Source organism: Equus przewalskii, chromosome 15, assembly GCF_037783145.1.
Source record: "Equus przewalskii isolate Varuska chromosome 15, EquPr2, whole genome shotgun sequence".
NCBI classification, from domain to species: Eukaryota; Metazoa; Chordata; class Mammalia; order Perissodactyla; family Equidae; genus Equus; species Equus przewalskii.
Window position 1 is genome coordinate 32,289,780 of NC_091845.1, and position 27,372 is coordinate 32,317,151.

At 35.3% G+C, this 27,372-nt stretch overlaps 1 protein-coding gene across 3 annotated transcripts in view; it reads left to right on the top strand.

Annotated features, from left to right (window-relative positions):
• The window catches only part of DNAH12 (dynein axonemal heavy chain 12), a 213,721-nt gene that overhangs the window by 10,617 nt on the left and 175,732 nt on the right, over positions 1-27,372 (top strand). For all 3 annotated transcript variants that reach the window (XM_070574868.1, XM_070574869.1, XM_070574870.1), the window contains 9 exons: positions 5,998-6,079; positions 6,298-6,324; positions 15,093-15,282; positions 19,228-19,300; positions 19,900-20,058; positions 20,276-20,471; positions 21,261-21,449; positions 22,000-22,156; positions 22,822-22,913. In XM_070574868.1, the coding sequence (XP_070430969.1) occupies positions 5,998-6,079; positions 6,298-6,324; positions 15,093-15,282; positions 19,228-19,300; positions 19,900-20,058; positions 20,276-20,471; positions 21,261-21,449; positions 22,000-22,156; positions 22,822-22,913 (1,165 nt within the window). The remainder of the gene's footprint in view (positions 1-5,997; positions 6,080-6,297; positions 6,325-15,092; positions 15,283-19,227; positions 19,301-19,899; positions 20,059-20,275; positions 20,472-21,260; positions 21,450-21,999; positions 22,157-22,821; positions 22,914-27,372) is intronic.

Below are 27,372 nucleotides of genomic sequence, written 5' to 3' on the forward strand. Positions count from 1 at the left end.
AATTTAGGTACCAGTTCCAAAAGCTGTGATAAGGATGGTTTGGTTCAATTCGGCAATTACTGAGAATTTCCTAGGTAGTTGACGTGGGTAGGCTCTGGACATAAATAAGGAGAAAAAGACATTGATCTCATCTGTAAGATGCCAACCTAGCATTGAATTATAAAATGGGGAATTTCTCTATGGTGGATTTCTGCTTCTCTTTCTGCATTCTCTTTCCCTTCTTGGTCTGCCTTACTTATACATATTTTTACAACAGACTGTGTTTTACTGTCTGTTCCATTGTTGATGATCATATTGTTGCTAGTTTAATAATTTAAATTTGTGCTAATTTTACTTTACTTACAAATAAATGGGTCTGTTAATCATATAACATTTTTTCTTTTTTTTTTTAGATTTCTTTTTAATTTTTCCTTTTTCTCCCCAGAGCCCCCCAGTACATAGTTTTATTTGTTTAGTTGTGGGTCCTTCCAGTTGTGGCATGTGGGACACCACCTCAGCATGGGCTGACAAACAGTGCCATGTCCATGCCCAGGATCCAAACCAGCAAAACCCTGCACCGCCAAAGCGGAGCAAGCGAACTTAACCACTTGGCAATGGGGCTGGTCCCCTCTTTTTTTTCTTGTGAGGAAGATTTGCCTGAGCTAACATTCGTTGCCAATTCTCCTCTTTTTTTGCTTGAGGAAGATTAGCCCTGAGCTAACATCTGTGCCAGTCTTCGTCTACTTTATACTTGGGATGCCTTCACAGCATGGCGGAGGAGTGGAGTAGATCTGCACCCGGAATCTGAATCTGCAAACCCAAATCACCGAAGTGGAGAGTGTGGAACCTTAGCCACTTCAGCCTTGGGGCTGGCCCCAATCATATAACTTTTTTAGATTTATATTTTTATTAGTCTGTCAATCATCTAATCATACTTAAAACCAAATTTATAAGATATGTTAACTAATGTCATTATATGTATTATTGGAGATCTTTATCCTCTCCATTTCTAAGACTCTACTCAATGTTTCAGTAGACTTAGAGAATAGAGAAGGGAGTTCCCTAGGAGTTACATATTGTTCTTACTCCAAAACCTTCCCTTATCTCACATTGCCATGTTGAACTACTTGCAGTTCTGTGAATATATTTTTCACAGTTTAGTGAAAAATAAATTTCACAATTGCTCTCTGCAATTTCCTTCACTGAAAAATATTTGTCTGCCTGCATATCTATACTAGTTCTCCCATGCTTAGTTTATGGATCACTTCTTCTGAAAAGCCTTCTCCTAATCTCCTTCCTGCAGCTTTAACTCTTTCTACGTATTTCTCTCACATCAGTCAATTTATCAGATATTAAGTACCTACTGTTACACAGACACGTGTTACTGGGGAGACCATAGAGAACACAATAGAAAGCACTGTGTCTTTAAGAAGCTTATGTTGGGCCGGCCGGTGGCCCAGTGGTTAAGTTAGGGCACTCAGCTTTGGGGCTCAGGTTTCACTGGTTCAGATCCTGAGCTAGGACCTAGCACCGCTCATCAAGCCACGCTGAAGTGGTGTCCCACATAGCAGAACTAGAAGGACCTACAACTAGAATGTACAACTATGTACTGGGGGGCTTTGGGGAGAAGAAGAAGCAGAAAAGATTGGCAACAGATGTTAGCTCAGGTGCCAATATTAAAAAAAAAGCTTATATTCTAGTGGGAGGAGACAGACAGTAAACATGTTTAAAAAAAAAAAGAGTATGTTAACCTTTTAAATGATGATGAGTACTATGAAGAAATAAGATAGTGGGATAGAGAGTGACAGGGAAGATGTTCCTAGGAACATTGCAGGAAAGGCCTGTGGAGTTGATGTTTAAGTAGAGATCTAAAGAATAAGAAGCACATCGCTTAAATAAACATGGGAGCAGCACTCTAGCAAAGAAAATAGCAAGCATGAAAGCTTTCAAATCTGAATGCTTTTAGTGTGCTCTAGGAATTGACGAAGGCCCATGTCACTGGAGTATCAGGAGCCTGGGGAAGAGTGGTATCAGGCGAAGGTGGAGAGAAAGGTGGGGGGATTGTGAAAGGCTTTGTAGGCCATGATAAGGAATTCAGATTCTATTTTAAGTGCAATGGAAGCCACTGAATGTTTTAAACTGGGAAATGACGTGAAATCCAACTTAGGTTTAAAAACCATCACTCTGGCTATTAGAAATAGACTGAGGAGGAGGGGAAGAGGACAAGAATAGAAGGAAGCAAGGAGACCAGGCAGGATGCTTTGGAAGTAGCATCGGTGGTTGGAGACAGACTGGAGACAGTGGAGGAGGAGAGAAATAGATTTAAAGGGATGTGTTTTGGATCCAGAGTCGATGGGACTTTCTGTTGGATTGGCTTTGGTAACCAGGTGGATGACAGTGTCTGTATTTATAGAGAATTGGAAGTCCAGGAGATGAGAGGAATAAAAGGCAGTAATTCTCTTTCGGAGTTGAGGTGGCTATGTGACATTTAAGGGGAAATATGTTAAGTAGGCAGTTGGACTTATAAGAGAAGACGTCTAGGCTAAAGATACAAATTTAGGGGTCAGCAGAATGTAGATGATTTTTAAAGCTATGGGGAATAGTTGAAATCACCTAGGGAGAGAGAAAAAAAATTGAGAGGAGGCAGAAGGAAGAGCAGAAGAGCAGGATGTCTTAAGCAGAGAGAACAGAGCATGTTGTAACACAATGTGTTGTCATTTATTTTCTTAGTTGTCGTTCTTTTCTACTTTGACATGCTTAAGGGCAGAGATCTCAACACAAAACACATTCTGGCATGTTATTCTTGGTGAGTGAATGAGCGAATGAAAGAATCTTTTTAAGGAGGAACTTTATCTCTTATTGTGTTTCATACAGATCTGCAAGTAGTACCTCTCTCATTTGGGTGCTTAATAAAAAATACTGCCTCAAAATTACCTGAAGCAGAGTGCTGTATTAATACTGAGATTAGAATTGTCATATGTTTTGTTTGAGAAAAATGCCTTTGGAAATAAAGGTTTTTATACCAGAAACACGTTTTTCTGGGTGGCCATGGATTTTGTGATTCTCTGTCCCTTGCTACCTCTACATGTTAGGCAATAGGAGTGTGGACTTGCCTGTTTCCAAGGCAGAGTGAGGTCTGTGGATAGTGAGACTTCCAGGGGTAAGGTAGGATGTAAGGAGTCGTGGGCAGAATTGGATCTCCTCCTGGAATCAGTTCCTGGGAACACTCGGCTGAGCCAAAATCATTGTGTAGCTTTCCAGAGTCCCAGGAATGAGCCACTTCTTCCGTGGTCACTACCTCCCTCTTGATTCAAACTAGCCTTTCTCTTCTTATGGCACATAGCCTCTCACACAGTCCTTTGAAATTATTTAGTTTTTGTGTGTTTATTTATTCTTGATATTTAACATGCAAAGCAAAAACAGAGTGCGAAAAGGCTCACTCTTATGTTCTTCTCGGTTCTTTTTATTTATAGCCATGCTCCAGAAAATTGTTGCTGTATTCAAGGGTGGCATTTATATAAAAAGAGATCAAGAAAGTCAGGCATATTTATATTGGGATAACTGCAGTGCAAGCCAACTGGTGCCAACTAGCATACCAAAGTATAAGGCAAATTCCTTGAAAGTATCCATCACTGAGAGCTGGGTTGTTGATGGAGATAATGACGCGTGAAGGGAAGTCTGGCCTGGGCCTTGATGATTAACAAAAAAAAAGAGAGGAAGGAGGATATTCCAGGCACAGTTTTTACTTTATGTGAAAAACTCTTTGGAATTTTAATTTAGTTGGGCTCAGAAAGATTCAGCAGGAAAATGTTGCTACTCAAACAAAGCGAATTCAGTTTTACGCTGCTTTAATAAATGTAGAATGTCTAGAATAGGGGAGAGAAAATTTTCACTCTGCACTGGTCAAACAACTCTGGAATTCTGGGATCACACTTTAAGAGGGACATCGATAAACCATAGTAGCTAGAAAGAAGAGTGACGAATTTTAAAACTACTTCATTTGAAAGAAGCTAATTCACTTAATGAGTGAGAGTATAGACTCTGGCATCAGACAGGCATGAATTCGTATCCCATCTCTGCAGCTTATTAGCCATGTGAATTTGGCAAGTCAAGTAACTTTACTTATCTTCACCTTCCTATATCTATAAGATGGAGATAAGAATAGTGCTTACCTCTTAGGATTTTTGTGAGAGTTAAATGAGGTCCATGCATATAAAATTCTTAAGCCAATGCCTAGAACATAATAAGGTCATCATAAATGCTAACTTATTGAGGGGAATAGTTGAAGGAACTGGATAGGTATCATTAAGTTTTGGAAGGGTAACATAGAAGAGGAATATGACTTTTTGTATATAGCTCCAGGGAATGGAAGTTACAAGGATACAACTCAGTATAAGGAATTTGTTTCTAAGGATATGAATTAGCTGACAGTAAATTGGGATACCTCAGAAAATGATGAATGCCATCCCCCCTCACCCTCACCTATCCCAGGGTACAACTTGATATTTTTGAGAGTATTCATGTATCAATTAAGGTACTGAACTAGACATGTGAGTTTTTTTCCAAATCCACTATTCTGATCATTCATTCCACAGATATTTATTGACCTTGATGGATGCTATCTATATAGTGTGGATAGAGCAGTGTGCAAAACAGACATGGTCATTAACTTTATGGAGAGTACCAGTCTATGCTTTTATTATTCCAGTGGCCATCTTTTCCCTGAAATTTCTTTTGCTTCTCCTCTTACCTCTCTGACCAAATCTCCTTTGCCTCCTTCAACTTTTCTTCATTCCTGTCATGCTTTGCATCATCCAATCTTCTTTCTCAGGTCTCTTTTCTTTTTCTTAGGTACTCTCTCCTTTGGTCATTTCTTCCAGTGTATTTAGCCTTTACCAACTTGTAGATTTGTCTTCCTAAAAATGTTCCTGTGCTCAGAAACTCTCAGTCACTCCCCATTGTCTATTGAATAAAAAAGCTTGCTATTTGAGGCTCTTAGCTGGGTATTCCAGTCCACTTCTCCAAACTTATCTCCATCTGGTCCCGTAGACTCTGGGAAACTGGACAACTCCCTACTCCTTGTCTTTTCCTTTGATCATTCCCTTGCCTTCTTGTTTCCCAGGGTCTTTATTTTTTCAGATCCATCTACCCAGGAAAACCACATCTCAACCTGAAATTCTCTTCTTCATTTAAAGCTCATTGCAAATGCTAACTTGTTCACACAGCCTTCATAGATACCTCCAGGTGGGAGTGAACTTGTCTCTCCTCTGAACCATCAGGATCCATACCTTTCATATGGCACTCTGTTTTTTATCTTCTCACTCTTTTAGTTTATAAATTCCTTGAGATTTGTTGCTGCTGTATTTTAATAAAACCTAACCGAGTATCTTGCATAATATAAGCATTCAATAAATATTTGGTGACAGATGAATGGATTATGTGATGGTATAACTTTACTTAAAGAGGAAATTATATTTTATGGATGATAAATTCCTACATTCAGAACTGTTTATTGAGCCCCTACTATGTGCTAGGTACTGTTCTGGGCATTGGGGATAAGGTAATGAATAAAGCAGTCTACAACATGTAATATATCAAATGGTGGTAAATGCTATGAAACAGGCTAAGTGAAGGTAAAAGGGATGGATAGTGAAGGAAGTGCTGCTTAATATAAGTGGTAAGGGAAGGCTTTTCTGATAAGGTGGCATTTGAACAGAGAGAATACATAGAATGGCCCACTATATGTCAGGATTAATTTTAAAATTGTCAAGTTATAATTGACAAAATTTGATTTTTATTTTTAGTCTCATCCTTTTAAATTACACATGAATAACTTGAAAATTAAGGTCTCCTTGATAATGGCTATTGGGATTTGTTTCTCAGAAAATTCAGAAAGAAAGAATTCTTGAATATCTCTTCTTTAAGTATAGTTGAAAAAGTGTTCAAATTATAATGTTTTAATAATATATCCTAATGTTATATTCAAGAGTCATACATTTTTATAACTATAAATTTCAGAATTGATGGAGCCAAAAGAAATATAGACAGAACACTGAGTAAAAGAATACCTTCATCACCAGAGCCAGATTATCCTCCAACTGTAAGTTTATATTTTCTCTTTAAAAACTTTATCCTTATGATATTTCAATTCTTAATAATTTTGAGTCAATCTCAATATAATTCTTATTTTAAAAAGAATAATACATATATTTTATATTTTTACATATATTTACATATTTTTTTATATTTTTAATTAAAACAATTTAAATTACTTAAAAATTTCCATTTAATCATTTCTCATTTGTTTGCTTTTGACAGATGACCAGTGAAATTAAAAAGAAAGGAGTGAGTTCAATTTTTTATATTTCTTGTTTTGAAATTTCAAAGAAATTATTACAAAGTAGGTTCTTCTAAGAATACCTGCTAAGTCTCATTCTAGAAAGGAATGACATTTAAAAACTGAGGTTTTTATTTTCTCTGCCCAAAGGAACAAGCATGTCATGGATGACAATATGGGTTTTAAGAGTTATATTTTTGTTACCATTCCTTATTTGAGGATTAGTTATAAATATTTTAGTTCTTACTCCTAACAAATGGAAAAAAATGTTCAAAGTGGCAGTTATAAAGGAAATGCATCTCCCTTTTTATTGTCCTAATATTGATATAATGATAATTACTTATTGAGAATCGATTGTGTGCTAGCCACATGCTAGATGCTTTAAAAAGAAAAAAGACTGCATGGGTGACAACATGGGACTGTTGTCATATGATTGGTGGAAAGATGAAAACTTAACAGCAAAGGACATGGAAACTTGTGAAGCTGATTACTTAAAAGAGGAATTTATGTAGCATGTTCTCAGATGGGGGCACAGGGTTTCCAAGTTCCTTAAAGTTTCCTTTGGGGATAGAGGGCTGAGGATGCCTCCCTATGGACTGAGGATCTTTGGAAGAACCTCATTTTAGGTTCTCCAAGTTTTTTGTTTTTTTAAACTACTCTTCCTCCTCTCTCTGCCTCCCAACTTTTCTGGAAACTTTGGCTGTGAATTTGCCTCTTTACTAGGTGTAAGAATTGATACAAAATAATCCTAAAATATTTGTAAATATTTTATGTGACTGGTGAATTGCAAGACATGTTTGTGTGTATGTGTTTAGCATCCTCACTCTTCCTCCACAGTTCTTGCCTTCTAGTGTCTTGCAATCTAAAAATAGGTAGCTGAGGGGCCAGCCGGCGGCGCAGCGGTTAAGTTCGCACATTCCACTTCGGGTGGCCTGGGGTTCGCTGGTTCGGATCCTGGGTGCAGACATGGCACCACTCAGCAAGCCATGCTGTGGCAGGTGTCCCACATATAAAGTAGAGGAAAATGGGCGTGGATGTTAGCTCAGGGCCAGGCTTCCTCAGCAAAAAGAGGAGGATTGGCAGCAGATGTTAGCTCAGGGCTAATCTTCCTAAAAAAATAAAAAATAAATAAAAATAGGTAGCTGAGCATGAAAACAGTCATTCACTCCTGAACCCATTGCTTTTGGCATTCTGGCTTCTGGGAAGCCTTACCCTACTCCTGTGGGTTTGGATACATGACTTCTTTTTTGCTCCCAGTATACCTGTTCACCACTTTGTCATTAATGTCACCAGTGACCACTAATTTCCAAATCTAAAGGATATTTTTTCATTGCTTCTCTCAATAGACTTCCAGTTGACTTTTTAAAAACCTTTTTAGTATTAAGTAATTAGACACATGGATCAGTGGAACGGAATAGATGACCCAGAAATAGACCCACACAAGTACACCCAATTGGTTTTTGACAAAGATGCAAAAATCAATTCAATGGAGGAAGGCTAGTCTTTTCAACAAATGAGGTAGAGCAATTGGACATCCATAAAAAAACAAAACAAATCAACAACAACAAAAAACCCCCAAACTTCAGACTAATCCTTGCACCTTGTACAAAAATTAGCTAAAAATTTATCATAGATTTAAATGTAAAATATAAAATTATTAAAAAACTTTTAGAAGAAAACACAGGAGAAATGTAAAGCTATAAAAATTTTAGAAGAAAACCAAGGGCTAGACAAAGAGTTCTTAGACATGCCACCAAAAGGCACAATCCTTAAAAGAAAAAAAACCCAATAAATTATTTCATCAAAATTAGAAACTATTGCTCAGTGAAAGATCCTAAGAGAATGAAAAGAGAAGCTACACACTGGAAGGAAATATTCACAAATCACATATCCACCAAAGGACTTGTATGTAGGATATATGAAGAACTCTCAACACTCTACAGTAAACAATAAAGACAAGCAATCCAAATATAAAATGGATAAAAGACATGAATAGACATTTTACCAGAGGACAGATGGATGGCAAATAAGCATATGAAAGATTTCAACATCATTAGTCTTTAGGGAAATGCAAATTAAAACCATGATGACTTATTACTACAGACCCATTAGAATGGCTAAAATAAAAAATAGTGACAATTCTAGCTGGTTTTTGGCATTGCTGACCATTCATTTCCTTTTTATTCCCTTATATTTATTCTTCTGGTCTTCTAACAATTATTCCTCTGTCATCTTCATGGATTTCTCTTCCCTGCCTGACTGTGGCCTGCCTTTCCTTGAATCTCCCTGGATTGTTCTCTCCTTTTCTGATTTCAACTACCTTCCATAAATTGATGACTCCCAGAGATTTTTATGCATAAATATGTCAAATTCAATTTGTCAAAAAAAAGAACTCATTAGCTTCCTTCATAAGACTCCTCTTCCTCTTTATTCTCTATTCTAGTTGTTGTTATCACCATCTATCCAGTCACTCATGCTTAAAACATCTGAGTCTTGACTTCTTTTTCTCCCTCCCTAACTACCCATCTGCCATGCAGTTGGTCCCCAAGTGCTGTGAATATTTCTCCAATCAGTTCTCTTCTTGTCTTAGCCTTAGATCAGGCCTTCATCTCTTCCCTTGACTACAGTAGCCATCAGTGGCTTCCCATAACCTATAGAATTAAAGCTCAATGTGGCATGCAAGGCTTTCTGTAATATGACCCCTGCCTATTCTCCAAATTCTCCTCTCACCATGCTCTGTATCATACTTTGTGCTTCACCAACACAGACTTGCTTATTAATCTTTGAGAATATATGACATTTCTCACCTCGCTGCTTTTGCCTGGCATATGTCCTCACCCTCTATGCTTCCTTGTACCTGGCTGTCTCTGATTCAGCTCAGTCATCACCCCCAGGAAGACTTACCCTTTTCCTATGGGTTGAGATATATGACTTCCTTTTTGCTCCAAGAATTTCTGTTCATTTTTATTATTTTACTTAGCACATTGTTTTAGGTATTCTGTTGATCCTCTTTTTTTGTTTTTTGGTGAGAAAGATTTGCTCCGAGCTAACATCTGTTGCCAATCTTCCTCTTTTTTTTTTTCTTGAGGAAGATTAGCCCTGAGCTAACATCTGTGCTAATTTTCCTCTATTTTGTATGTGGGTTGGCACCACAGCGTGGTTTGACAAGTGGTGTAGGTCTGCCTCTGAGATCTGAACCAATGAACCCGAACCACCAAAGCAGAGCATGCCAGACCCAACCACTCCGCCATGGGGCTGGCCCCTCTGTTGATCTTTTTATGTATTAAAGTGGTCTGTTTCCTAGTCTTGATGCTAGGAATTGCTTCCTAATCATCTCTGTATCTTTAGCAGCTATGGTGTTGAGTACCAGTAGTGGATACTCAATAAATGCTTGATGAATGAATAAATAGAAACACTTCAGTTTAGTACAATATAACAGATGTTGTGATAGAAGTATGAAGAGACTACAGTGAGGGCATAAAATAGGAAGTTTTCAAAAAAGACTTTGAAAGCACATAGTTTCACCCAGAATAGATGGATATCTTTTTGCTAAACGAAGAATACATACTTCAATTCTAAGGGTCAAATATAGATAGATAGATAGATAGATAGATAGATAGATAGATAGATATAATTGACATATAACATATATTTTTATTTTAGGAGATGAAAGAGTTAGAACACAAAAGGTGTAAGTTAAGGATGCGTAATTGGAATAATGAATTTCAAACTTCCTGTCACTATGTAGTCATGTAATAATTTTATTCATGCTTAGTTTTTTATGTATTTCAGAGCTTGACCCTGACCTACTTTATAGAAGTGCTGTAGATTTAGGGGATTGAGAAAATATCTTCCTTGTCCGTAATGAATTCATTTATTCATGAGATACTTAATAAATGTTGATTTATTCATCCTGTGCTAGATACTGAAGATTGATGAACGAGATGAACATAGTTTTTGCCCTTATGGAGCTTAAACTCTAAAGGGGAAGACATACAGTAATCAAGTAAACAAATAAATAACTAAAATAATTGTGATAAGTACTATGAAGGAATTACAGGTATTTTGATAGAGAGGGACTGGTGAGGGAGTGAGGCCGCATATAATGGGTGATTGGAGACGGCATCCCTGAGGTGGTAATATTTTGAGACCTGAATAATAGGAAGGAACCAGCAGTGAGAAGATGTGGGGTTGAGAATTTCCCAACAAAAATAACAGCTAAGTTTAAAATCCCCGAAAGAGAAAAAAATTTGTTATATTCCAGGAACTGAAAGAAGACCAGCCTAACTTGAGCATACTGACTTAGCTCATGGGAGGGTATAAAGTGAATTGAAGGGGGAGTCAGGGGACAGATTGTGAGGGCCTTGTAGGCTATGGTAAGAAGTTTGGATTTTTTTCAAAGTGCAGTGGGAAGTCATTGGAAGATTCTACTCATGGGAGTATTATAATTTGATTTATGATTTAATGATAAAAAACCACTTGACAGTGACATGAGAAAAACCACGTTGACACTTTAGAGAGTGGATTGTGGCCAGGGCAAGAGTAAAAAGCAGGAAGAGCCAGTTAGTTGTAGAAGACAGCAATCTAGGTGAGAGATGATTGTAGTTTAGACTAGAGTGATAGTAATAAAGCTAGAAGAAATTGATAGATTTAGGATGTATTCTGGATGTAGAAATGATAGGACTTGCTGACATATTGGATGTGGAGGAACCAAGGATGACTCTAGGGTTTTAGCCTGATTTTACAGGGTAATTGGTGCTGTTTATTGAGATAGCTAAGACTGAAGAAGGAACAGACTAGGAGCAGGGGAGATGGAGAGGTCTCATTTGGCTGTTCTAGAGAGTTCAGGAAGAGCTCAGTTTTAGAGAAATAGATTTAGGACCTATTGACATATATAAATGATATTTATAGTCATGGGACTAGATGAGATCACCTAAGGAGGTAGGGAAGAGAAAGAGGGTGGAGGAGATCAAGTTCATTTCTAGACAGATGTCAGTCCATTGATACAGTGAAGAATTGGGAACCATCACAGGACTTTTAAGATTGAGCAGCACATTAATGGAGTTGACATAGAAAATGACCCTCTGGAAGAATTTTGGAGGAAGCAACTAATTGAAAAAAAAAATTTAAGTAAGAGACAAAAGAAAAAATGTCCAATTAGGCCATTTGTTTTTTAAAAAAACTTTTTATTTTGAGTTAATTCCAGACTTACAGAAAAAAACATAAAAAGAGTACAAAGAATTACCCTATATGTTTTAACTATTCCCGTAATGTTAACATCTTGCTTAAAACAAGAATTACTATGGTGGTTGCCAAATAGTAATTTTTCCATCATTCCTTGTACATTTTTTACTTGGAATTTGTAGTAAGGAAGAACTTCATCCGTTCTATGTATGTATGTATGTATTTATATCAGTATGGGCTATGGAGTCTTATTTTAGCCATTGAGTTATAATGTGTTATAATTATTGTTGATTTTTATGTTTAATTGTCCCAGATTTGCCAGTGGGAGCCTTTCTGGTTGACTCTTGAGTTCTTTTTTACTTATCCCTTTTTTGCTTATTCTTTGAGCTCTGATGTTCTAATACAATAAGATGTTCTAGGCTTATCCTATACTTTTCCTGTTCTAACCCTGAAATCAGTCATTTCTCCAAGGATTCTTGGCTCTTTTTAGTAGAGTATGGTGTTTAAAAACCATGATATGAGCGTTATGTGTGTTCCTTGACACTGGATGTAATTATTTCTTGGCTCTCTCAACAGAAAGAGCTAGGAAATAATTTATTTATCAATCCTATCTATCTAACTATCTATCTATCTATCTATCTATCTATCTATCTATCTATCTATCCATCCATCTATCCATCCACCCGGCCACCCATCCTTCTGTCATCTACCTATCTATCTTAAGAAACCGTGAGTTTATACTAATGCCTCCTATTCCAATTCAACATCACAGGGTTCATTCTAGTCTTTCCTCTTTCTGTATCTGTAGCTCCTTTCTCTGAGAATGAGAAATCTGGCTTTTATGAACCACAATATATACTTATTTTGTTAAATCCTAGAATACATATAAGCAGTTGTAAAATTGCTAAGTCATAACACCATGAAAAACCTACTCTCTATAGTTCAATATTTTTCTATAATTTTTTGTACTTTGCTTGAAGGTGTATAGTCAAAATACTATGTTCAAAAGTTACTTTGGTTAGTTCCACACCCCTTTCAGTGTGGCTATGTTATTAATTTAAAATCCAGTTAGGTTAATTTATTTCTATTTGTTTTTCATTTTTAGTTTCTTTCTTCCCCTCATCCTTATTGATTTTCTTTGCTTATATTTTGAACATGTGAAACAATAGCATGGTTTAAAAGTCAGAACTCCACCAAAAGGTATACTCAGAGAAGCCTCTCCCATACCTTCTACCCTGTTCCCATCCCCGCATACTTTCTACCCATTCAAACCCACTCCCTTTATATAACCAATTTCATTAATTTCTAGTTTACCCTCCCAGTGTTTAATTTTTCATAAAGTAATAGAAATATTTTCTTATTTCCCTTTTATCTTACACACAATGCACCATACTATAAATGTTCTTTTGCATTTTGTTTAACTTAACAGTATATCCTAGAAGTCACTGAGTATTAGTTTATAGAGATCTTCTTTCTTTTTTTTTCCAGCTTTATTGAGATATGATTGATGTATAGCATTGTGTAAGTTTAAGTTGTATAACGTGTTGATTTGACTTCCTCATTCTTTTTTATTGATGCACAGAACACCAATGTGTGGATATATAATAGTTTATTCAGCCACTCTCAAATGCTTCCAATATTTTGCTGCAATGAATAACCTTGTGTACATGTGTTTTCATACTGTTAGAGGTGTATTTTCAATTTCTAAAAGTGGGACTTCTGGGTCAATATGGTCAATATGTAGTTTTATTAGAGGTTGTGAAATTTCTCCCCAAAAGAGTTGTGCCAATTTGCATTCCTACTCACAATTTATGAGAGTTCTTGCTTCCCCATAGTCTCACCACAGAATGTGGGGGTCATATGTTTTATTTTTTGTCAGTCTGATAGGTGACAAATGATTTCTCAGCATAGTTTAAATTTGCTGTCTCTAATTTTGAGTGAGATTAAATATCTTTTCATATGTTTAAGGGCCATTTTAATAAAATTTTTATTGTGAAATGTTGATTCATATCTTCTGCCCATTTTTCTGTTGGGTTTTTGGTCTTATTTTCCTCTAAATTTTAAAAATTGTAGTAAGATACACATAACATAAAGTTTACCTTCTTAACCATTTTTAAGGGTACAGTTTAGTGTTAAGTATTTTCACACTGTTGTGCAGCCAATCTCCAGAACTTTTTCATCTTGCAAAACTGAAACTCTATAGTCATTAAACAACAACTCCCCGTTTCCCTCTCCCCCTAGTCCTTGGCAACTACCATTCTATTTTCTGTTTCTAGGAAGCTGATTACTCTGCATACCTCATATAAGTGGAGTTATATACTATTTGTTTTTTGTCATTGGTTTATTTAACTTAGCACAATGTCTTCAAACTTCGTCCATCCCCTAAAGTTTTAAGCATTCTTTACAATTTGAGATATAGGTTGCAAATATTTTCTCCCAGGTTGTCAGTTGTCTTTTGACCTTTTTATTGTGACTTTTTTTTGCCATGCAAGCATTTTTATTTTTATGTAGTCAGAATTTGTCTATCATTTTTTCCCTTTTTTATGTGAAATTAGAATCATAGAAAGTTTTTCCCTATACTCAGGTTATAGAAGAATTTATCCATTTTTCTAGTCTTTGTATAGTTTTATTGTTTAATTTAAATTCCTGATCTATTTGGAATTTATTCTTGTGAATGGTGAAAGGTGTGGACTAAATTTATCTTCTTCCAAATGGCTAGCCAGTTGTCCCAGAACTGTTTATTGAAACCTTCTGCCTTTGCTCCAGTGATTTGAGATTCAGCATTTATCGTATGCTAAATTTTCCTGTGTACTCAATCTAGTTCTGGACTTTCTGGTTTTTTCCACGAGTCTATCTGTTCATCCACCTGTACCACACTGTTCTAGAGAGACTTTATAGTTTTAATGTCTTCTAGGGTTAGGCCTACCATGTAGATTTTGTTTCTCAGGGATTTCTTGGCTGTTCTCGCATGTTTATTTTTCCACATGAACTTTAGGCTCAACTTGTCTAGTTCCATAAAAATGTATGTCAATATTTTTATTGGTCTTCCCCATTAAATTAATTTTTGGACAACTGAAATTTTCATGATGTTAAAATGTCTTTACCAAGATCAAGTGTTGTCTTTCCATTTGTTCATGTCTATTTTTGTCAGACTACTCATTGTTGTGGTGAAATTTATGAAATTATATCATACTGCTATTGTACCAGAATATAATCTCCAAGAGAGTGGGGGCTTTGTCTGTTTTGTGTACTACTATATCCTCAGCGTTTGGAACAATGTCTGAATATTTGTTGAATTAATGAGTATTTGTTGAATGAAAGAATATAGGTTAGACAAAGGATCCTTATTTTGCCTTGAGAAAATGAGGAGTATACTAAGAACATTAATTTGGTGAGAACTCATCACAAAGAAAAATGTAAAATGGTTTCTTTGTAGATTGTACTTTTGGATAAAATGTTTTTATTCTGAAAATGTTATTTGTCAGAATATTTTTATTCTCAAAAAACGTTGTCTTGAGATGACAGAGCTCAGGAGTTACTTTAAAATGCTACACCATTTAGAACATTTAATTTTTTCTTATTACGTTCTCAGTTCAACTATATTTATTTGAAGCAATGTGTAGAAAGTAGCCCTATAGTACCTATTCAGCAGGAATGGCTGGATCACATGTTAATGCTGATACCTGAGTCTCTGAAGGAAGGAAAAAACAGAGAAGAACTCCTTGAGAGTCTCATAGAGGAGGTGTCAAGTGACTTTGAAAAAAGCATGAAGAGATATTTGGGTAAGTAGCATTTAACACATGCTGAACTTCTCTTTCTCCCTTGCCCCTCCCAATCAAAAGTAGAAATATGAGTAATGAATAACGAACATTATATATTTAACTACATGTATTTCTTAGATATTATTTTTATTTATAGTCTTTAATTTGAGCCTATAATGTAGTCAAAATCTTTGTAATTTAAGGGCACTTTTTAAAATTACTTATGTGCTTATTAGCTACCAGCTTTTTGATTTTTCACTTTATCTTTGTGATTATATTTATACTATTTACAGGATTGTAATAAAATATTAATGTAGTTGGGGAGATTTATTACGGATTTAATCTTTTTTTTAAATTTATTTTTTATTGAGGTAACTCTGGTTTAGAACATTATATAAATTTCAGGTGTACTTTATTATATTTCAGCTTCTGTGTAGACCACATCGTGTTCACCACCCAAAGACTAATTACCATCCTCATCTTACACATGTGTCCTATCACCCCTTTCACCCTCCTCCCTGCCCCCTTCTCCTCTGGTAACCACCAATCTAATCTCTGTATCTATGTGTTTGTTTGTTGTTGTTGTTTTTATCTTCCTCTTATGACTGAAATCATAGGGTATTTGACGGCTGACATTTCAATTTGCATAATACCCTCAAGGTCATCCATGTTGTTGCAAATGGCAAGATTTCATCTTTCTTTTTATGGCGGATTAGTATTTCACCGTGTATCTATACCACATCTTTATCCATTCATCATTGATGGGCACTTGGGTTGTTTCCAAGTCTTGGGTATTGTGAATAATGCTGCAGTGAATATAGGTGTGCAAATATCTTTTCAAATTTGTGGTTTTTTATTCTTCGGCTAAATACGCAGAAGTGGAATAGCTGGGTCATGTGGTTGTTCTATTCTTAATATTGTGAAGAATCTCCATATTGTTTTCCATAGTGGCTGCACCCGTTTGCGTTCCCACCAGCGGTGTACGAGGATTCCCTTTTCTCCACATCCTCTTCAACACTTGTTATTTCTCGTCTTGTTAATTATAGCCATTCTGTTGGGCATGAGGTGATATCTCATTGTAGATTTGATTTGCATTTCCCTGATAATTAGTGATGTTGAATATCTTTTCATGTGCCTGTTGGCCATCTGTATATCTTCTTTGGAAAAATGTCTATTCAGATCCTCTGCCCATTTTTTAATTGGGTTGTTTGGCTTTTCATTGCTGAGTTATATGAGTTCTTTATATATTTTGGATATTAACCCCTTATCGGATATATGATTTGCAAATATCTTCTCCTAATTGGCAGGTTGTCTTTTTGTTTTGTTGATGGTTTCCTTTGCTGTGCAGAAGATTTTTAGTTTTATGTAGTCCCATTTCTTTATTTTTTCTTTTGTTTACCTTGCCTGGTGAGACATAGTATTCAAAAAAGATGCTGCTGGTGCTGGCCCCGAGGCCGAGTGGTTAAGTTCGCGTGCTCCACTTTCGCGGCCCAGGGTTTCACTTGTTTGGATCCTGGGCGCGGACGTGGCATCGCTGAGGCAGCGTCCCACATGCCACGACTAGAAGGACCCACAACTAAAATATACAACTATGTACTGGGAGGAGTTGGGGAGAAAAGGCAAAAAAAAAAAAAAAAAAAAAGATTGGCAACAGCTGTTAGCTCAGGTGCCAGTCTTTAAAGAAAAAAATACTGCTAAGACCGATGTCAAAGAGCATACTGCTTTTTATTGTGTGTTCTTGGCTCCTTTGTGGAAAATTAGCTGTCTGTAGATGTGTAGGTTTATTTCTGGGCTCTCAATTCCTTTCCATTGATCCGTGTGTCTGTTTTTGTACCAGTACATGCTGTTTTGATTACTATAGCTTTGTAAGATATTTTGAAATCAGGGGGTGTGATACCTCCGGCTTTGTTCTTTTTTCTCAGGATTGCTCTGACTACTTAGAATCTTTTGTTTTCTCGTATAAATTTTAGGATTCTTTATTCTATTTCCATGAAAAATGTCATTGGGACTTTGATAGGGATTACTTTGAATCTGTAGATTGCTCTCGGTAGTATGAACATTTTAACTATGTTAATTCTTCCAATCCATGAGCACAGAATATCTTTCCATTTCTTTGTGTCTTTGATTTCTTATGGTTTTCAATGTACAGATCTTTCACCTCTTTGGTGTAATTTATTCCTAGGTATTTTATTTTATTTTTTTTGCTTTTGTAAATGGGATCGTATTCCTAATTTCTCTTTCTGCTATTTCGTTGTTAGTGTATAGAAATGTAACTGATTTTGTATGTCGATTTTGTACCCTGCAACTTTACTGTATTAATTTATTATTTATAATTCCTTTTTGGTGGATTCTTTAGGGTTTTTCATATATAAAATCGTGTCATCTGCAAATAGTGACAGTTTAACTTCTTCCTTTCCCATTTGGATCCCTTTTATTTCTTTTTCTTGCCTGATTGTTCTAGCTGGGACTTCCAATACGGTGTTAAATAAGAATGGCAAAAGTGGGCATCCTTGTCTTGTTCCTGTTCTTTTTTTTTTTTTTAAAGATTGGTACCTGAGCTAACTTCTGTTGCCAATCTTCTTCTTCTTCTTCGTTCCCTCCTCCTCCTCCTCCTCCTCCACCTCCTCCTGCCCCGCCCCCCCTGCTAAAGCCCCCCAGTACATAGTTGTATATTCTAGTTGTAGGTCCTTCTGGTTCTGCTATGTGGGACACCACCTCAGCATGGCTTGGTGAGTGGTGCTAGTTCCGTGCCCAGGATCCAAACTGGTGAAACCCTGGGCCACCAAAATGGAGCACACAAACTTAACCACTTGGCCACGCGGCTGGCCCCTTGTTCCTGTTCTTAAAGGCATAACTTTCAGTTTTCACTGTTGAGTATGATGTTAGCTGTGGGTTTGTCATATATGGCCTTTATTATATTGAGATATTTTCCTTCTATGCCCATTTTATTCAGAGTTTTTATCATAAATTGATGCAATATCTTGTTGAATGCTTTCTCTGTGTCTATTGAGATGTTCATGTGCTTTTTATCCTTAATTTTGTTATTGGGTTGTATCCCGTTGATTGATTTGTGGATATTGAGCCATCCTTGCATCCCTGGAATAAATCTCACTTCCTCATGGTGTATGATCTTTTTAATGTATGTTGTATTCAATTTGTTACCATTTTGTTGAGGATTTTTGTGTCTGTGTTCATCAGTGATGTTAACCTCTAATTTTCCTTTTTTGTGTTTTCCTTGTCTGGTTTTGGTATCAGGGTAGTGTTGGCCTCATAGAATGAGTTAGGAAGCATACCCTCCTCTTAAATTTTTTGGAAGAGTTTGAGAATGATAGGTATTAAATCTTCTTTGAATGTTTGGTAGAATTCACCAGGGAAGCTGTCTTGTCCTGGACTTTTGTTTTTTGGGGAGGTTTTTGATTACTGTTTGGATCTCCTTACTAGGGATTGGTCTATTCAGATTCTCTATTTCTTCTTGATTCAGTTTTTGAAGGTTGTATGATTCTAAGAATTATCCATTTCTTCCAGATTATCCAATTTGTTGGCATATAGCTTTTCACATATTTTCTTATAAACTTTGTATTTCTGTGGTTTCTGTTGTAATTTCCTCTCTTTCATTTCTGATTTTATTTATTTGAGGCTTCTCTTTTTTTTTTGATGAGTCTGAAGTAAATTTTCTTAAGTGGCTATGCCAGTGACCTTTGAGTAGATAGAATGTGAGAAACTGAGAACTTATTGAAGCTTTACTGTATCTGAGTTCACCTCCAAAGTAAGGCCAAAATAGTACTAAGAGCTTGATTTTGTTTCCAATAAAGAAATTTTTTTCTATACTCATTTTAATGCACAATAAACGATACCATCGAATATCAAAAGTTAGAAACTTTGATTTGAGTAGGTTTTGCAAGGATTTTTCAAGAAGTGTTCATTTATATATATATATATATATATGTATATGTGTGTGTGTTTTAGTGCGGAGTGTTCTTGTGAAACCTCCAGTTAAATGGCTTGAAGATGAAGGTGGGCCTTTACCTGAATCCCCTGTGTAAGTAAATTATTTTAAAAACAGTATTGCATCTAGGGTTTGGTAGCAGATTGAAAATAAACTGATCTTACGTTCATGTCTACAATTGTGAAGCTCAAAGATATTTTGAACAAATCTAAAAACATAGTACTAATGTTTTTGTCGCCAAAGGTATCCTCAACACTGTACTTGTCTAGTGGTTGCTTAGACAGTTAGGGGAACCTTTATGGCTGTATAGTTCAACTTGGCCCTAAGTAAGCTTCACTGTATGCCAAACAGATTTCTCCATCTCTTCTCCCCACTCCTAAGGTCTAAGTTCATTTATCTCTACCTGGGGTTACTGAGCCAGAAGTGGAAGTAAGCAGGGCATTCATGCCTGGCCCATCAGCCTGCCTTACCCTCAAATGATCTCTGTTCTCTCTGAAGAAAATTCGCTTTTAAGATCTTGATGTATTTTTATTATATGCTTGTCTCCCAAGGCTCCCATTGTTGACTACATTTCCCTCTTCTCAATCCCCAGTCTTTTCACTTTAATACTAATTTCATGTCATAAATATTATTTCCTAAAATTTAGAGTGTATTGTTTGAATCCTGTTTGACATGGTATTTTGCTTTTCCAGAGGCCTGGATTATTCTAATCCTTGGCATTCTAGCTATGTGCAGACAAGAAATCAAATATTAGCTAATTTGCACATTGTTCATCCAACTATGAAAATGTTACTGGACCTTGGTTATAAGACATTTGCCAATACAGTTTTGCTGGACTTAACAGGAATTAGGTAAAATCCCATGCTTATTAATTGACATTTGAAATTTGAATGTCTCCTGCTTGAGTTTTTATATTTTTGACTGTATAATTTTTAAAACTGATTGATAAATCTTTAGAACTTTTCTTTAGAATTAAAAAATTTTTTAATTTATCTTACTTGTTTCAACAATTGTGTATCAAGACCCATATCAGTTGCTTTAGGTCATTTTTATTTTTCTCATTAATAGAGCTAAAGGCCCAATTGATTGTGAAGCCCTGAAAACTGATCTATCACTACAAGCTAAAAAGGCAGAAGAGAAGATAATGAACACATGGTATCCAAAAGTTATAAGTCTCTTTACCAAGAAGGAGGCACTAGAAGGCATTAAACCTGAAAAATTGGATGCATTTTATAACTGTGTTTCCACACTTATGTCAAATCAGGTAAACACATTTTATATATTTTAAATGATAATGTTATTAAAATTAGTTTAATATTTTAAATAAAATTCTATTTAGACATAGTGATAATTATTTTGAAATAAATTAAGAAAAACATTTTTACTATAATTTTATTTACATAAAGTTAGCAGAAAAATGCTTCATTTCTGAAGCAATCTAAAATGAGAGGAAAGTCTAGAAGTATGTGTTAATATTATGAGGAATTATTGAGCTCATTCTTAAAAGCTATAAGGTAATTATCTGTAGCTTTATTGGAATATATTAATAAAATGACTATCCTAGTAAACATCTTTGAACTCATGAAATTGCAAGTTGATTGATTCTCATTTCATTCTCACTAAAATCTTGGTTTGAAATGTCATTGATCATCTTTAAATGACAAACAGAAAGAGAACATTAATTTTCTGCAATTATATTTATGGGCTCCTCAGATTTTTTCTATTGTAGAGATACAATTCTGGAAAAATAGTTTTGAATAAAAATTTTCCCTTGTGGTAAAGATCTTCAAAGATTTTCTGTGAATTTTGCAATGTATCTTTAAAAGGATAATATATATATATGTTTGATATCTAGTATGTGACACTGTAATTAATATACATGATTTTCTTTCTACCTTTATCCCCTTAAGAAACTATGATTATTTGAATGAAGATAATTTTCAGGACTAAATGGATTGATATTATGACTTAATTATAGACAATAGTTCACTGATTTTAGTTAAAGGTAGAATTTGTATTTTCTAATATAATAGTAATTTATGATGTCACGCAGCTAAAGGATCTCTTAAAAAGAACTGTAGAAGGATTTGTAAAACTTTTTGATCGAGAAGATCAACAAGGGCTGCCAATATTTAAGATGGAATTGACGTTTGATGATGACAAAATGGAATTTTACCCTACCTTTCAAGATTTGGAAGATGCTGTTTTGGGTTTGGTAGAGCGAATAGCTGAAACTCTGCAGGTATTCCTTCATCTTTATCCACTGGGTTTCTTTATATGGCTCTTTTTCAGAATTTTAAATTGAGTTGGAGCTCTATAAAGTGTATGTGTACATAAAATGTTATAACTTTTTGTTTTATTTTCATCCTCCAAGTTGTTTTAAGTTAAAAGTGCTTTCTCTTTGAGAAAATCTCCTGGCTAGAGATATAGTCCTTCTTAGAAATTTTATTATAGTTATGAGTTGATATTTTTATGTGTGTCTCATCTTCCCTACTGAGTTGTGAGCTTCTTAAGGACAAGATCCAAGTCATGTTTGCTCTTTCTAGAGCTTTCTAATATAATCACTTTGACGTTATAGTTATTCAACAAATATTTGTTGAATGATAGAAAACTAACCCAACTTAAGTTTTATATTAGACTACAAACTATACAATTTTAAATCATTATTTTTCATCAAGTTATCTTTTCTTGGGCCATTGAAATCTGAAAAGAATATTTAAAATAGAGTATAAGATCTACATATAGACCAATTGCACAATTATTTCATAAATTGTCATTTTTATTTATGTTAGAATGTTCAAACAGTACCCTCTTGGCTGTCAGGAACTTCAACACCTGTAAATCTTGACACGGAACTTCCTGAACATGTGTTACAGTGGGCTCTTGATAAGCTGAAGGTGGCAATACATCAGAACTTAGAAGGTGCAAGAAAACATTATGAGACATATGGTATATATGACATATAATATTATACCTTTTTTAATCATAAGAGAATGCCATTTTATTTTTACTAGAATTCGGTCAGATAATTGGTTGTTTGGGACTGTCATGAAAGAGCAGAGAGAGCCAGAAGTGAGAATAGGCATGGCTTTTGGTAGAGTCAAGGATCAAACCTGGGAAACTTGAATTCTATTGTCCAGTCCAAAGGGTGAATATTAACTGGAGCAGGATGATAAGGCCAAAAGGTAGAAAGAAGATACGTTAGAATAGGGAGAAAGCCAAATTGGGAGTGAAGGCAAGGTAATGTCTAAGAATAGTTTTGAAGAGCTTGCAGCTCAATTTTATAGTCTCCTCAAGTGTGTTTGGGGTCAGGATAAATAGTTATTTGAAGTTCTATTAACCAAAACCTTTTATTAACTGACTTACCTGTACCTATAACTTATTTTAAGATTATTACATACCCTATTATCTTTATTTTAAAATGTCTGTGTTTAACCTGGTTTGCTTGTTATGTCTATTTTATCTTATGCTGCCTATTCCTATTAACATATGTTAATACTTTATTAATAATAATACTTAATTGAATAGGCTACTCCATTCCATGACCATATAAAAAATACTTTATCTTTTTTAAAAGATATCATTGAGATTTAAATTAGGTTATTAATTTTCAGTTAAAAAATATAATTGGCTCCTTGATGGGACTGCAGTTGACCTGATAGAGACTTTTCAGGCAGAAGATCATACTTTTGATGAATACACAGAGGTAAGTGGTAATTCTTTTCTCATTGATGCCCTTTGAATTGCTTTTTAAAATTAGGCACTTTTTATTGTAGAAAATAAATGCTTCAATTAAAGTTAATAAAATTTCTTATTCAAAGCATTATTTTAGTAAACTTATAGGTTCACCTCATAATTTCTTTAGTCATTTATTTATTCATTCATTGATTCAGCAAAAATTTCTTTATCACATTGAGATACCTAGCAAGATTTTGGTGGTGCAAAAATAAATAATACATAAACATTGTCCTCAGGAGCTTATATTTGGCTTGTAAGCCAGACTTAGAAATAACAACTATAATATATTGCGATAAGTACTGGAATAGAGATATGAACAAAGTGTGGTGGAAGCACAGAAGAGGGAATGATTGCTTTTGTTTTGGGAAATTGGTGAAGGTTTCTTGAAGAAGTGAAAAGTGAGGTAGGGTTTGAAGTAGGTGTTTAAAGGTGGAGAAGAGAGGGAATGTAATGTGAACAAAGGCCAAAAGTGTTTAGAGGTGTTCAGAGAGCATCAAATGAACCAAAATAGCTGAAGAATAGATAACATAAGAATATAGTACACGGCAGGTTTAGAATATGAAATTGGAAATATGAGTTGAAGCCACATGGGAAAATCTTCAGGTATTTTTGCTTGAGAGTTTGTACTTTCCTTTAACGGTTTTTAGCCATGGAAGTAACATGCTTGGATCTGAAATTTGGAAAGATAATTCTGGCAGCAGTGCAGAAAAAAAACTGAATGAGAAAAGATTCCTACCTCATGAAGGGACCTTGTTCTATTGGTTGAAACTAGGCTTCTGTTTCATCATCTTCTCCCTTTCTATGACTGTTTAGATTTTATTCTTAATGTACAATTTAGAAATTCTAATTTTTTCCAACATTTCATTATGAAAATTTTAAACATACAAAGAAGTTGAAGGCATTTTATGAAGAGCACCACCTAGATTATAATATTTTACTATGTTTGCTTAATCGTATATTTATCCATCAATCCATCCCTTTTTCCATCTTTGATTAATTTTAAGGATGACTAACTTTTTAAAAATCTTTATTAAAGTTTAGTTTACATACAATAAAAAGTACCCGTTTTAATTGTACAGTGGGATGAGTGGTGACAAATTTATGCACTCATGGAACCATCACCAGAGTCAAGATACAGAAAATTTTAACCACCTCAGAAAGATTCTTTGTATCCCATCCCAGTCAATTCTCTCCAAACCTGACCTCAAACTGCTGACGTGCTTTCTGTTACTATAGAGTTTTTTTTTATTGAGGTAACATTAGTTTATAACATTATATAAATTTCAGGTGTACATCATTATATTTTGACTTCTGTATAGACTACATCATGTTCACCACCAAAAGTCTAGTTGCCATCCATCACTGTACAAATGTGCCTCTTTGCCCCTTTTGCCCTCACCCCACCCTCCTTCCCCCATGGTAACCACCAACCTATTCTCTGTATCTGTGTGTTTGTTCTTGTTGTTTTATCTTCCACATACGAGTGAAATCGTATGATGTTTGGTCTTCTCCATCTGACTTATTTCATTTAGCGTAATACCCTCAAGGTCCATCCATATTGTCCCAAATAGCAAGATTTTATCTTTTTTTATGGCTGATTAGTATTCCATTGTATGTATGTACCACATCTTTTTGTGTTTGTTTTAAAGATTGGCACATGAGCTAACACCTGTTGCAGTCTTTTGTTTGTTTGTTTCTTCTTCTTCTCCCCAAAGCACCCCAGTACATAGTTGTATATTCTAGTTGTAGATTTTTCTGGTTGTGCTATGTGGGAAGCTGCCTCAGCATGGGTTAATGAGTGGTGCTGTGTCTGCGCCCAGGATCCAAACCGGTGAAACCCTGGGCTGCTGAAGTGGAGCGCGAGACTTTAACCACTCCAGCCGTGTACCACGTCTTCTTTATCCATTCATCTGTTGATGGGCGCTTAAGTTGTTTTCAAGTCTTGACTATTGGGAATAATGCTGCAATAAACGTAGGGGTGCATATGTCTTTTTTTCTTTTTAAGATTGGCACCTCAGCTAAGAACTGTTGCCAATCTTTTTTTTTTCCTTCCCCAAACCCTCCAGTACATAGTTGCGTATTCTAGTTGTAGGTCCTCTGGTTGTGCTATGTGGGACGCCGCCTTAGCTTGGCCTGACGAGTGGTGCCATGGCTGTGCCCAGGATCCGAACAGGCAAAACCCCAGGCCCCCGTAGTGGAGCGCACGAACTTAACCACTCTACCACGGGGCCGGCCCCTGCATATATCTTTTTGAATTTGTGTTTTTGTGTTCTTTGGATAAATACCAAGAGTAGAATAGCTAGACCATATGGTAGTTCTATTTTTAATTTTTTGAGGACTCTCCATACTGTTTTTCATAGTGGCTACACCGGTTTATGTTCCCACCAGCAGTGTATGAGGATTCTCTTTTCTCCACATCCTCTCCAACACTTGTTATTTCTTGAGGTGTTATCTCATTGTGGTCTTGATTTGCATTTCCCTAATAATTAGTGATGCTGAATATCTTTTCATGTGCTTCTTGTGCATGTGTATGTCTTCTTTGGAAAAATGTCTATTCAGATCCTCTGCCCATTTTTTAAATGGGTTTTTTGTTTTTTTATTGCTGAGTTATATGAGTTCTTTATATATTTTGGATATAAACTCCTTATTGGATATATGGTTTGCGAATATCTTCTCCCAATTGGTAGGCTGTCTTTTTGTTTTGTTGATGCTTTCTTTTGCCATGCAGGGCTTTTTAGTTTGATGTAGTTCCATTTGTTTATTTTTCTTTTGTTTCCTTTGCCTGAGGAGAGGTAATATTCAGAAAGATACCGCTAAAACTGAAGTCAAAATGTGTACTGCCTGTGCTTTCTTCTAGGAGTTTTATGGTTTCAGGTCTTACATTAAAGTCTGTAATCCATTTTGAGTTAATTGTTGTGTATGGTGTAAGATAATGGTCTACTCTGATTGTTTTGCATGTGGCCATCCAGTGTTCCCACTACCATTTATTGAAGAGACTTTCCTTTCTGCATTGTATGTTTTTGGCTTTCTTGTTGAAAATTAGCTGTCCATAGATGTGTGGGTTTATTTCTGGGCTCTTAATTCTGTTCCATTGATCTGTGTGTCTCTTTTTGTGCCAGTCCCATGCAGTTTTGATTACTATAGCTTTGCAGTATACTTTGAAATCAGGGAGTGTGCTATCTCTTTGTTCTTTTTTCTCAGGATTACTTTGGCTATTTGAGGTCTTTTGCTTTTCTGTATAAATTTTAAGATTCTTTGTTCTATTTCCATGAAAAATGTCATTGGAACTTTGATAAGGATTACAATGAATCTGTAGATTACTTTAGATAGTATGAACATTTTAAATATGTTAATTCTGTCAATCCATGAACATGGAATATCTTTCCATTTCTTTATGTCTTCTTCGATTTCTTTCAACAATGTTTTATAGTTTTCAGTGTACAAGTCTTTCACCCCCTTGGTTAAATTTATTCTTAGCTATTTTAGATATTTAATTCTTTTTGTTGTGATTATAAATTGGATTGATTTCTTATTTTCTCTGTCTGCTATTTCATTGTTAGTGTATAGGAACACAATTGATTTTTGTATGTTGGTTTTGTACTCTGCAACTTTACTGTGTTTGTTTGTTATTTCTAGTAGTTTTTTTGTGGATTCTTTAGGATTTTCTATATATAAAATCATGTCATCTGCAAAGAGTGACAGTTTTACCTCTTCCTTTCCAATTTGGATCCCTTTTATTTCTTTTTCTTGCCTGGTTGCTCTGACTAGGACTTCCAACACAATTTTTAATAAGAATGGTGAAAGTGGGCATCCTCGTCTTGTTCCTGTTCTTAAAGGGATAACTTTCAGTTTTTCACCATTGAATATGATGTTAGCTGTGGGTTTGTCATATATGGCTTTTATTATGTTGAGATACTTTCCTTCTATACACATTTTACTGAGTTTTTATCATAAATGGATGCTGTATCTTGTTGAGTTCTTTCTCTGTGTCTATTGAGATGATCATGTGATTTCTATTCTTCATTTTGTTAATGTGTTGTATCACGTTGATTGATTTGTGGATATTGAGCCATCTTTCTGTCCCTGGGGTTAAATCCCACTTGATTGTGGTGTATGATCCTTTTAATGTGTTGTTGTGTTGGATTTGCTAATATTTTGTTGAGGATTTTTGCATCTATGTTTATCAGGGATATTGGCCTGTAATTTTCCTTTTTTGTGTTGTCCTTATCTGATTTTGGTATCAGGGTAATGTTGGCCTCATAGAATGAGTTAGGAAGTATCCCCTCTCCTTCAATTTTTTGGAAGAGTTTTAGGAGGATAGGTATTAAATCTTCTTTGAATGTTTGGTAGAATTCACCTATAAACCCATCCAGTCCTGGACTTTTGTTTTTTGGAGAGTTTTTAAACTACTGATTCAATTTCATTAC